At 39.8% G+C, this 13,146-nt stretch overlaps 1 protein-coding gene across 8 annotated transcripts in view; it reads right to left on the minus strand.

Annotated features, from left to right (window-relative positions):
• The window catches only part of CNTRL (centriolin), an 89,912-nt gene that overhangs the window by 52,010 nt on the left and 24,756 nt on the right, over nucleotides 1-13,146 (minus strand). For 6 of the 8 annotated variants that reach the window (XM_027964049.2, XM_060410786.1, XM_027964048.2 and 3 more), the window contains 4 exons: nucleotides 11,037-11,156; nucleotides 7,437-7,665; nucleotides 6,081-6,190; nucleotides 3,872-4,066 (listed from right to left, as the gene is read on the minus strand). In XM_027964049.2, the coding sequence (XP_027819850.1) occupies nucleotides 3,872-4,066; nucleotides 6,081-6,190; nucleotides 7,437-7,665; nucleotides 11,037-11,156 (654 nt within the window). Of the gene's footprint in view, nucleotides 1-3,871; nucleotides 4,067-6,080; nucleotides 6,191-7,436; nucleotides 7,666-9,034; nucleotides 9,150-11,036; nucleotides 11,157-13,146 lie in introns of those variants that run through there. The other 2 variants (XM_027964051.2, XM_042242776.2) reach the window with 2 other exon arrangements.

Genomic DNA, 13,146 nt, shown 5'->3' on the forward strand with positions numbered 1-13,146 from the left:
CCTGTTAAAACTGAGCCGTTGAGAACAGAGGAGCTGTGGGCGGAACGCTTTCTAATGTTGCCTTGGAACTCATGTGCACTTCCCTCTCTGACAGCCACATTTTTGTAAGCGCCTCCGAGCCTCTAACCTCCCAGCACTTCAAACCACATTCCTGGCGGAGGCTGAGCGGCAACCCAGCCCGTCCAATCGCAAGCAGCCTCTGCAAGCAGGCCCCACCCTCCACGCTTTAAATCACAACACAGGAAGCTCCCCCAGGCCAATCACGAAAACGTCTGCAGCAGATTACCACAGGCTGACTGCCTCTAGGGGTACTGTTACCTTTTGCTTCCGTAGGGCATAGCTAGATAGTGAACAGGGATACAAATCCCCCCTTGTTACATTTGTTCCTTGTTCCTCTGATATTTCTGCTTCTAACTGTGAACCGTTTTCTCTAACTAAAGGGATTTGATTTTTACATAGTATCTTTTGCTTTTGAAAACTAGTTAAATGCTTGCGTTTGTTGAAAACTTGATTAGGCTTGGCACTGATTTAATTTTAAAAGTAATTAAGCTCTTTAGATTTGTAACTCCTTTGTGAGGAGAAAGTCATCTAGTAGCGTAAGCATGGGCTCTGCCTCTTCCTAAAAGAGAGACTTGGGAAATCATTTCAGTTCAGTTCAGTTCAGTCGCTCAGTCGCGTCCCACTCTTTGTGACCCCATGAACTGCAGCACGCCAGGCCTCCCTGTCCATCACCAACTCCCGGAGTTCACTCAGACTCACGTCCATTGAGTCAGTGATGCCATCCAGCCATTTCATCCTCTGTCGTCCCCTTCTCCTCCTGCCCCCAATCCCTCCCAGCATCAGAGTCTTCCAATGAGTCAACTCTTCACATGAGGCGTCCAAAGTACTGGAGCTTCATTCAGCTTCAGCATCAGTCCTTCCAGAGAAATCCCAGGGCTGGTCTCACTTTTATCTTATTTGTTGTTGTTCAGTCACTAAGTTGAGTCTGATTCTTTTGTGACCCAATGGACTGTATGTAGCCCGCCAGACTCCTCTGTCCATGGAATTTTCCAGGCAAGAATACTGGAGTGGGTTGCCATTTCCTTCTCTAGGGGATCTTCCCGACCCAGGGATGGAACCCACATTGCCTGCATTAGCAGGCAGATTGTTTTTTAAATCACTGGGAAATAGGGAAGCCCCCTCCCCTTTTCTTTTTCTTTTTACTCTTATGCAAGTTAAAAAGTCACCAATCTCATTTGGATGCTGTAATAAAATAAAGTTCCTCACAGTATATCCTAAAACCAAGCGCAATGCAAGACACATCACTGTCACTTAATACGTTTCTCATCATATCTCATTTACCGCTTTCTGATCTGTCAAGCTTTTACTTTTAAATTCTATTTGCAATTCAGAAAAATACTTTATCTGATAATAAAGGTTAGTCTATATCTGCAGAAAAATATGCGCAATACCATGCTTCTTTCCCTCTTGCTAAAATGTTCACATTTTGCAGCAATAAAATGGGGGCCAGACACTAGCCAATAAGGTAACTTTGTACAAACCAGAAAAAAAATGCTCCTTCTGGGTAAATGAGCGAAACAGACATCCTCTGGTACTGAGACTAAAGCTACAGCCCTAGAACTGAACTTCAGGAGTCTTAAAATCTGGCCTGCATGCTTTGTCTCCACTGATACACTGATTGTGACAACCTTCAAAACTTGCATGCCTTTCCTACTTTTCATTTAACCTCTTTCTATATGTAATACTTTACAGACACCCAGTGTGTATTAGACTCCCTGTATGCCAAGACTATCACAGTTGTTTGTTGAAAGCAAACAGACAATCTAGGGTGTAATTACACTCATAGATCACAGAACTCAAACAGGGAGGAAAGGAGCTTTGTTTGGGTAGTAGCTATAGGCCTGTTCTTGACTATTTTCCTTAATGCAATCATTCTAAACGTAGTATTGACCCCTGGGGATACAGTTCCTGTCCTTAGAGGCCTTACACAGGGTGGTCAACTTTTGAACAAATAAATGCGATAAGGGAAGACATTATAGGCCATCAGTTCAGTTCAGTTCAGTTCAGTTGCTCAGTTGTGTCCAACTCTTTGTGACCCCATGAATCGCAGCACACCAGGCCTCCCTGTCCATCACCATCTCCCGGAGTTCACTCAGACTCACGTCCATCGAGTCCGTGATGCCGTCCAGCCATCTCATCCTTGGTCGTCCCCTTCTCCTCCTGCCCCCAATCCCTCCCAGCATCAGAGTCTTTTCCAGTGAGTCAACTCTTCTCATGAGGGGGCCAAAGTACTGGAGTTTCAGCTTTAGCATCATTCCTTCCAAAGAAATCCCAGGGTTGATCTCTTTCAGAATGGACTGGTTGGATCTCCTTGCAGTCCAAGGGACTCTCAAGAGTCTTCTCCAACACCACAGTTCAAAAGCATCAATTCTTCAGTGCTCAGCCTTCTTCACAGTCCAACTCTCACATCCATACATGACCACAGGAAAAACCATAGCCTTGACTAGATGGACCTTAGTCGGCAAAGTAATGTCTCTGCTTTTGAATATACTATCTAGGTTGGTCATAACTTTTCATCCAAGGAGTAAGCGTCTTTTAATTTCATGGCTGCAGTCACCATCTGCAGTGATTTTGGAGCCCAAAAAAATAAAGTCTGACACTGTTTCCACTGTTTTCCCATCTATTTCCCATGAAGTGATGGGACCAGACGCCATGATCTTCATTTTCTGAATGCTGAGCTTTAAGCCAACTTTTTCGCTCTCCTCTTTCACTTTCATCAAGAGGCTCCTTAGCTCCTCTTCACTTTCTGCCCTAAGGGTGGTGTCGTCTGCATATCTGAGGTTACTGATATTTCTCCCGGCAATCTTGATTCCAGCTTGTGTTTCTTCCAGTCCAGCGTTTCCGGTGATGTACTCTGCATAGAAGTTAAATAAGCAGGGTGACAATATACAGCCTTGACATACTCCTCTTCCTATCTGGAACCAGTCTGTTGTTCCATGTCTAGTTCTAACTGTTGCTTCCTGACCTGCATACAGATTTCTCAAGAGGCAGGTTAGGTGGCCTGGTGTCCCCACCTCTTTCAGAATTTTCCACAGTTTATTGTGATCCACACAGTCAAAGGCTTTGGCATAGTCAAGAAAGCAGAAATAGATGTTTTTCTGGAATTCTCTTGCTTTTTCCATGATCCAGCAGATGTTGGCAATTTGATCTCTGGTTCCTCTGCCTTTTCTAAAACCAGCTTGAACGTCAGGGAGTTCACGGTTCACGTATTGCTGAAGCCTGGCTTGGAGAATTTTGAGCGTTACTTTACTAGCATGTGAGATGAGTGCAGTTGTGTGGTAGTTTGAGCATTCTTTGGCATTGCCTTTCTTTGGAACTGGAATCAAAACTGACCTTTTCCAGTCCTGTGGCCACTGCTGAGTTTTCCAAATTTGCTGGCCATATTATATATTATTTAAAATCTCTAATTTTTCATGTGGGCTTCCCAGTGGCTCAGTGGTAAAATATCCGCCTGCAGTGCAGGAGATCAGGTTCAATCTCTGCATTGGGAAGATTCCCTGGAGAAGAAAATGGCAACCCATTCCAGTATTCTTGCCTGGGAAATCCCAGAGGAGCCTGGCAGGTCACAGCTTGGTCACGCAACAGTCAGATATGAGTTAGTGACTAAATGAAAACAACAAACAGTATGTATATACAGACATGTTATATATACACACACACACATAAACACGTCGCTCACATTTGTGCATCAAAGTAAGAGATTTTCAGAAAGGACTCTGAGGCTAAAAATGATGAGACATAATATCTATTAACAGAAGGAGTGATATTCTCACCCCCACAGACCAAGCCAAAGCTCTCTTCATTTACTTACGTGTTTTGGGTCTTTGGAATCCAGACTATCAATAACTCTTTGGAGGTCCTTGATCTCCTCCTGCTTTTCAGCAATTTCTCCTCTTTGCTTTTCCATCTGCATTTCTAGATCAAGAGCTTCCTGGCGTAATTTATTTAAAAGTTGTATCCTACCACTCAGCTGCTTGAGAAGAAAGTCTTTCTCTGCTTCTGAAATCTAATTCCCCCCACACCCCAATACACAATTAGCAAAGGACAGAAACACTGATTTTCAAATTTATGGAAAACAACTAGCACAATTTTTAAAAAGTATAATTGCATGCTCTATCAGATTTTCTTAGCAAAAGTAAAATGTAAGAGTTATCTCGGCAATCCATTCCTAGCTTACACTTTTATCTTTATTACACGTAAAAATGTTTATTTTACAAGAGCTTATGAGAAAATAAATGCAGGTAGTAATGAAACTTTTCATTCTAGTACAAATAACATAAATTATTAATAATAATAACCATAGCCTTAATGGTAGTTGACTTTAGCACTTACCCTTGTATTAGAATATAAAACTGACAGTGTAATTAAAAGCCTTTATTATAAGGCTTTATTATATTTAAAAATATAAATATTGTAAAAATATTTAAATAACTCACTTGAAATAGTTTTTTCCTAAGTACATTTTATAAGGATCTATTTACTTAAATATTTTGTACATTATTCACTTCTATCAATTTATCTATATAAAGCTTTGGCCAGTGCTGTTTTAAAACATTCTTATTTAATTATTTTTATAAATCATAAATTCTTATAAACTACTCTTGACAGCTCTGTCTGCCTCGTCTCCCACTTTCAATCCTTTAACTCCCGCCATTTCTCCTTCCAGATTTTTACCTAGTCTCCTTTCTCTCCACGACTACCACCACCTTTGTGGTCCAAGCCATTATCGCACCCCGCCGGCACGAGACAACAACCTCCAAACCAATGTACTCATCTCCATTCCGTCCATCTCTCTCAACCCACTTCATCTCATCAAGCAGGGGAGCGACCTTACAAAGATACAAACAAGACCAGCCACTCTACCACCTAAAGTCCTGCAAAGGTCTCCTATTCCATTCAGGATAAATTCATACCCCTTAAAAGGGTCTGTGATGCCTGGCACACGCTTGAGCCTCATCTCCCACACACTCTCCCTCACTCTGCAGAGGGCTCTTCAGTCTGAAGCCTTCTGCACACTCTGTCACCTCTGCCTGGAGGCCTCGCTGGCTCCCTGCCACGCTCTCCCAGCCTGACTGTCGCCTCCTCAGCGAGGCCTCTGTGGGCCGCCACACTCGGCATCCTTTCTGTCGTTTCTCCTAATTTTCGTTTCTTCCCTCCCTACAACCTATGCTGTTTACCTACACATTTCTGCTACACTTATTTTTACTATCTATTGCCTACTTCCTGTCCCTGTGGGAGGAACACAGCTGCTCATTACTCAGGGCGCAGCCCAGTCAGCAACGGCCACACAAACCTGAATCAGTTTCTGGTTACTAAACAATCTGAAAGTAACACACAGGGTATCTTTTTAAAAGAACAGATAACTTGGACTTCATGTTCTTTTCTACTTACTATGGTGTGAATACAGTTACCATCATAATTTTGAACTATTGATTTTTAGAAGTTGCAAATAATCAAAACCTTCTACATACTTAAAAACCAAAATGTCAGAATATTTCCTTTTTTGAACTCTCTTCCTATTCAGCTACGTCCCAGGTTTTGAGCTGTTTACTTTTTCATGACATCGTCTTTTTACATACTACATTTTATATCATTTATATTTTTGCTGCCCGTGTTTAATAATGTTATTACAGAGATGTCTTCTGGCTCTTAATCTAGGTCCCAGGTAAGATCTTAATGCTGGGGACTGTTTAATTAAATTAAGAAAGATATTAGGAAGCTGCTTCCCTTGATAAATTAGACACTTTCATAATAGAGTAGATGGAATGTATCTTTTTTACATAAAAGTAACGTATACCTGTACAATCTATAAAATGCTAATAGGATGTCATCCTGAATGGTAGGAAATGAAATTGGAAAATGCTAGAACCACGTCTGACTCTGAAATTTGTTATTCCACAATTAAATAGGCAGCACTGATGTAAAGACTGTTTGAAGACGGTCTTTACACAGTTGTGAAGAGGGAAGCACGCTTCACTCTCGGCGTGTCCTCTCAGCAATACAGCTTTACGTTCACCTACTTTTTTAAGCTGTACAGCTTCTTCCAGTTGTTTAAATTCTTCAGTGGCTCTTAAAATTTGTTGTTCTGCCTTTTCTATTTCATCATGCAGTTCTGATAGTCGAGCTTGTGCTACAAATTTAAAAACCATGCACACAGACACACACAAGAAAAATATTTAATTCTCAAATTTCTACCCTTTTCTTAGCAATAACTTCCCCAATTAAATTCTGTAATTATACATCACATGCATTAAAAAAGTAATTGCTGATGAAGGTTTTCCTCTCTATTAATCTATAGAATAGTTTCATGATATGATATAGAGCTATAATTGATCCATTTACTTGTAAAATTCTTAACATAAAAGGGGCTTTACTTGATAGTCCCCAGATTAAGGAACTTTTGAGAGACTAAGGATTTTACTTGAAAATATGTACTTACAAATGATTTTCTGCCTCGAGTTTCCAATCCCTCTCTCCCTCCCTCCTTCCCCGCCTCCTATGGAACCGTGAGCCCCGTGAAGCTGGCCAGCACAGGTGTCTGATGCAGTCTGCCTTTCCCTTCCAGAGCCTTGAGGAAAGCGCACGCAGACATGGCAGCCAGCCTCGTTTCTCCTGTCTCCAGGTCAACCTCTACTGGCCTTCTGAGTTCTTCCATTTAGCTGCCAACCAGCGAAATGGGAGGACGGACCACTAATCTCACTGACTGAGATCCCCACAATGGGCCATGGTTACCAGTGAGATAGACGCGTGAACTCAAGACTGCTTTCTAATTCTTTCATATGCATAGAGCTAAGTGGGTAAGTGCATTCAAACTCTGCCATTTGGACGGTCTCCAAGTGTCCCCTTGGGATGATTTCTTTCTCTTTATGACTTGCCAGGAAGTGGTAAGATTCCTTGAATTACATGATTTGGGAGGCAGCTGAGGAGGTGGAGTGTGGGACAGGTCAGGAAGAGTCAGAAGTCAGCCCTGGACCCAAGCCTAAGAAGAATACACTAATCCCGCTTCCCCAACGCACTGCTTCAGGTTTTAGCAGCATGCACAGGCATCAGTAACTGTACTTGCTTCAATTACTAACTGTGCCTTTGAATGTGCAGGTCCAATGGTGAGAACAATCTGTTGTCACGACAACCAGATTTAAGCCTTCTTGGAGCCCCTGGACATGTTGCCAAATTATGGTCAGATTTTAATTCTCCCTCCTAACAGGGATGATTAAAAAATAACCTGCTCAATCAATCACTACTTTTGTTTTAAACTTCTCATGTAAACACCATCATAATAAATACCTTCAGCATGTTTAACTAGAAGAATTTAAAAAGTCAGCATATATATTCAGTCTTTTTACATATTTAAAGAATTCAAAGTAACTTGTTTTAACCTGTACTTATTTTGTTCTCTTTGTCTTCCAGCTCCGTGTCCAGTGGCATACGGGCTTTCAAGTTCACATGCTCGTTTCTAAGTTGCTCCCCTTCCTCTGGCTCCATCCTCTTTATCTCGACTGGCTGGGCCTTATCTGCAATGTAACTCTCTGTAGCGAACATATTTCTCTTGTATCTGGACTTGCCAATGTAAGGGCTTTCATCTGGGGCTTTATCGATGTCAACATACTGAAAACAAAATAAACAGAGCTTATGCTTACTAAGTAACTGCTATGCAGTCAAGTGACGTTTTTTGTTTTATTAGTGAAGAATATAGCACAGAATTGCCTAAATACTAATCTTACATACAGAAGTTAAAAATATATATAATTATATACAGAATTATTGTATCTTATTCTTAATACTAAAAAGGAACTAGAACCAAAAAATGGTCTCAAAAAGATTCCTCTTCCTATCCCTGAAGAGCGAGCTGGATTGATTGATTATGGAAGTACCTACAGATATGTGCTTTTTTAAGTACTGCTCAATCTCTCAAAGCAGATCTCTCAAAGCCAACTCCTGTATTGTGGTTTCTTGGCTGGCATATAAGTAAAATCTCAGTCTAATAAGTTTTAATTACTTAATTTTTACTAAATGATATATGATATTGATTGGAATCACTGGATCTTGGAAGTTAAATGGCTTTCCATTACAGTGACATTTATGGTATTTGTATAAATGACTGATGAATAGTGAACCCAGTGATTCCTGAACAAACAATACAGGCATACGGCTATGCCATGGACACTAAAGCAGGCAGTGCAGTTTTCCTGGAAGTTCGGATTTAAGGAAGCTGAAACCACTAGACCATTCTGGTATGACCTAAATCAAATCCCTTATGATTATACAGTGGAAGTGAGAAATAGATTTAAGGGACTAGATCTGATAGATAGAGTGCCTAATGAACTATGGACTGAGGTTTGTGACACTGTACAGGAGACAGGGATCAAGACCATCCCCATGGAAAAGAAATGCAAAAAAGCAAAATGGCTGTCTGAGGAGGCCTTACAAATAGCTGTGAAAAGAAGAGAGGTGAAAAGCAAAGGAGAAAAGGAAAGATATAAGCATCTGAATGCAGAGTTCCAAAGAATAGCAAGAAGAGATAAGAAAGCCTTCTTCAGCGACCAATGCAAAGAAATAGAAGAAAAGAACAGAATGGGAAAGACTAGAGATCTCTTCAAGAAAATTAGAGATACCAAGGGAACATTTCATGCAAAGATGGGCTCGATAAAGGACAGAAATGGTATGGACCTAACAGAAGTAGAAGATATTAAGAAGACGTGGCAAGAATACACGGAAGAACTGTACAAAAAAGATCTTCACGAAGAACTGTACAAAAAAGATCTTCACGACCCGGATAATTACGATGGTGTGATCACTCATCTAGAGCCAGACATCCTGGAATGTGAAGTCAAGTTGGCCTTAGAAAGCATCACTACGAACAAAGCTAGTGAAGCTGATGGAATTCCAGTTGAGCTCTTTCAAATACTGAAAGATGATGCTGTGAAAGTGCTGCACTCAATATGCCAAAATTGATTGCTGAAGAAGGCTTTCTTACCTCTTCTTGCTATTCTTTGGAACTCTGCATTCAGAGGCTTGTATCTTTCCTTTTCTCCTTTGCTTTTCGCTTCTCTTCTTTTCACAGCTATTTGTAAGGTCTCCCCAGACAGCCATTTTGCTTTTTTGCATTTCTTTTCCATGGGGATGGTCTTGATCCCTGTCTCCTGTACAGTGTCACAAACCTCAGTCCATAGTTCATCAGGCACTCTATCTATCAGATCTAGTCCCTTAAATCTATTTCTCACTTCCACTGTATAATCATAAGGGATTTGATTTAGGTCATACCAGAATGGTCTAGCAGTTTCAGCTTCCTTAAATCCAAACTTCCAAAATCCAAATTGGGAAAACTCAGCAGTGGCCACAAGACTGGAAAACGTCAGTTTTCATTCCAATTCCAAAGAAAGGCAATGTAAAAGAATACTCAAACTACCACACAATTGCACTCATCTCACATGCTAGTAAAGTAATGCTCAAAATTCTCCAAGCCGGCTTCAGCAATATATGAACCAGGAACTTCCAGATGTTCAAGCTGGTTTTAGAAAAGGCAGAGGAACCAGAGATCAAATTGCCAACATCTGCTGGATCATGGAAAAAGCAAGACAGTTCCAGAAAAGCATCTATTTTTGCTTTCTTGACTATGCCAAAGCCTTTGACTGTGTGGATCACAATAAACTGTGGAAAATTCTGAGAGAGATGGGAATCCCAGACTACCTAACCTGCCTCCTGAGAAATCGGTATCCAAATCAGGAAGCAACAGTTAGAACTGGACATGGAACAACAGACTGGTTCCAAATAGGAAAAGGAGGACGTCAAAGCTGTATATTGTCACCCTGCTTATTTAACTTCTATGCAGAGTACATCCTGAGAAACGCTGGACTGGAAGAAACACAAGCTGGAATCAAGATTGCCAGGAGAAACATCAATAACCTCAGATATGCAGATGACAGCACCCTTATGGCAGAAAGCAAAGAGGAACTAAAAAGCCTCTTGATGAAAGTTAAAGTGGAGAGTGAAAAAGCTGGCTTAAAGCTCAACATTCAGAAAACGAAGATCATGGCATCTGGTCCCATCACTTCATGGGAAATAGATGGGGAAACAGTAGAAACAGTGTCAGACTTCATTTTTGCGGGCTGCAAAATCATTGCAGATGGGTGATTGCAGCCATGAAATTCAAAGACGCTTACTCCTTGGAAGAAAAGTTATGACCAACCTAGATAGCATATTCAAAAGCAGAGACATTACTTTGCCAACTAAGGTCCATCTAGTCAAGGCTATGGTTTTTTCCTGTGGTCATGTATGGATGTGAGAGTTGGACTGTGAAGAAGGCTGAGCACTGAAGAATTTTGAACTGTGGTGTTGGAGAAGACTCTTGAGAGTCCCTTGGACTGCAAGGAGATCCAACCAGTCCATTCTGAAGGCGATCAGCCCTGGGATTTCTTTGGAAGGAATGATGCTAAAGCTGAAACTCCAGTACTTTGGCCACCTCATGTGAAGAGCTGACTCATTGGAAAAGACTCTGATGCTGGGAGGGATTGGGGGCAGGAGGAGAAGGGGACGACAGAGGATGAGATGGCTGGATGGCATCACGGACTCGATGGACGTGAGTCTGAGTGAACTCCGGGAGATGGTGATGGACAGGGAGGCCTGGCGTGCTGCGGTTCATGGGGTTGCAAAGAGTTGGACACGACTGAGTGACTGAACTAACTGATCAAACTACAGTTCTGAGTGAGATAACTGAGCATTAGAAGGTTGCTCTGGGTTACAAATATGGATGTGGGCAAATATCATTTTAGGGCTTTTAAACTCTTATGGACACTGCTCTATCTCACTGACCTAGGTTATTCACAGATTGAACCAAGATACATTTATTCTGCTGATATCCTCATAATATGAATATGATTAACAATAAGATATTTTTAAACATCACCAGTACCCTGCCCTCCCCTGCCCCCTTCTATCCCGTCTTTAATTTGGATTACTACAAAATTAAAATAACTCACCTCTGAGGGATAATAATTCAGTGGCTCAAATTTAGCATCGATTTTATAAAAAGCCAACTCCTGTTCCAGTTCGTACTGTTTTTGACATGCTCGCGTTAGTTCCATGGTCTTCTGTCTTAGCTGTTGGCCCAGTTTGATAAGAAACAACAGACAGATTCAATAAGTTAGTGTAAAGGTGGACTGGTGTGGCAAGTTCTAATCATAACTGATTATTAGATTTCAAAAAATCCCACTGCAGATGGAACATTAAGAGCATTTTATCTTAATTCTAAAGTATTATAAAAAATGAAATACAACATTATCATTTCATAAGAGATCACATAAGAGACCTTTGAAGTTTATATGTTATTTTAGGATGTAATGAAAAGTTTTTTAAAAAATCATTTAAATTTGTTTTATCCAAATGTGAAAATAATCCTTAACAATTATTTTTAAGTAACTAGTCTACTAAGTATCTGCTTCCTGATTTTTCCAATAATTGGTACTAATTTACTTAATTTATTTACAACAGCTTCATGGATAGGCATGATATTAGACATTAATTACAAAGAAATTAGAAGGAGTGGGGAGGATGAAAGTAGGAAATTGGCTCTGACTGGTGCGCTGCCCTCGCTGTCTTATCTCAGCTATGACTAACAACAGCTTGGTCCTAAGTGCTCAGAGCATTATGTTTGTAATAGAGGATAAGTGATGCAAACAAGCTCAATCAGATCCAAGTATGTGATGGTATTAAACTTTTAATAAAGTAATCCTACCATATTACAACTCCTCAGTTATTCTTGGAAATTTTAGGAGCTAAAAGAAAACAAATCATCTAATGTAATCTTCTGAATTTATAAATAAACTACAAATGCCCAAGTATTGCTTTTGTTTTTTGCCAGAGCTCCAGATTTGTTTCTAATGAGCAGCCAAGTCTAAAAACAACTGGCCTGTATGAGGGCCTTTCACTTTCAGCTACTCTGTTTCCCTTCTATTTCCTATGCAGGGCCCCATTTCACTCAGTTCACGTTTTCCAATTTCCCCGTCCCTGTTTTCTCTGTTGATGTTCTTAAGACTTTATTGAGCACAGTAGAAAAGCTTCTGTACACACATATATATAAATATGTGAATAATATGTTTTAGAAAACTTACGAAGTCTTGCCTAATTAAAAAATTTATGACATTTTGATTCCACATGTTTGACAGTACGACTAGAATGCTAGACTTCTAATTTAAAACAATATGCAGCAAGCAGCAAAGGTTTACTATATAGCACAGGGAACTATGGTCAATACCTTGTAATAACCTATAATGGAAAATAAACTTTAAAATAACACACATATATATGTATAACTGAATCACACACAAAAAAGAATTCTACTTTTTGAAATTTAGTAATGCTTATCTTTTGCCAGTTTTTCTACATGTCCTATGGACATCTAATAACAATGCATGAGATAAAAAATTTTTAATATATTTGTGTATAATATGTTAATATAGATTAGTTAAATATAAATCTATTATATTTAAATTAGTAATGACATCACTTAAGATGCTCCTAGTCTTATTTTTTTCTGCACTTGATAAAATATTCTCAGAGAAATGTATCAATATGATTATGAATTTTTTCTTTTCCCTTATATTTCTTCTGACTTTTGCTTTATATCTTTCTTTGTTTGCTGTTAAGGTGCCAATGGTTTATGATATCTTCTTTGTGAATTGTACCTTTTGTCATTAAAAATATTCATCTTTGTTCCATTTAAAATAAATAAATTTAAAGAAGAAACTGAATCCCAGATTGGTTAACTGACTTGCCAGATGTTAAATAATCAGTGGTAGAAATTAAATATTTTATTAACTACCAGTACCAGCTCCCTTTCTACTAAACCAATTCTTGATTCATTTCAAAGGTCCACTAAGTGATTTCTGCTTTTTCATTGCCCCCAGCATCCAACAGTAGATACTAGACAAAAAACATGCATGCAGAAAGACTTCTTTAATATGAAAACGCAAGCTGAAGAGAATAGACACAGAACATTTTATAAGGCCCACGAAACCAAAGTCGTGCATGACTCAGCTTTCAGTCACCTCCTGACTATCGACCTGAGGGGAAGCAAGGCTAACGGGGATA

Source organism: Ovis aries, chromosome 2 (genome assembly GCF_016772045.2).
Source record: "Ovis aries strain OAR_USU_Benz2616 breed Rambouillet chromosome 2, ARS-UI_Ramb_v3.0, whole genome shotgun sequence".
NCBI lineage: Eukaryota > Metazoa > Chordata > Mammalia > Artiodactyla > Bovidae > Ovis > Ovis aries.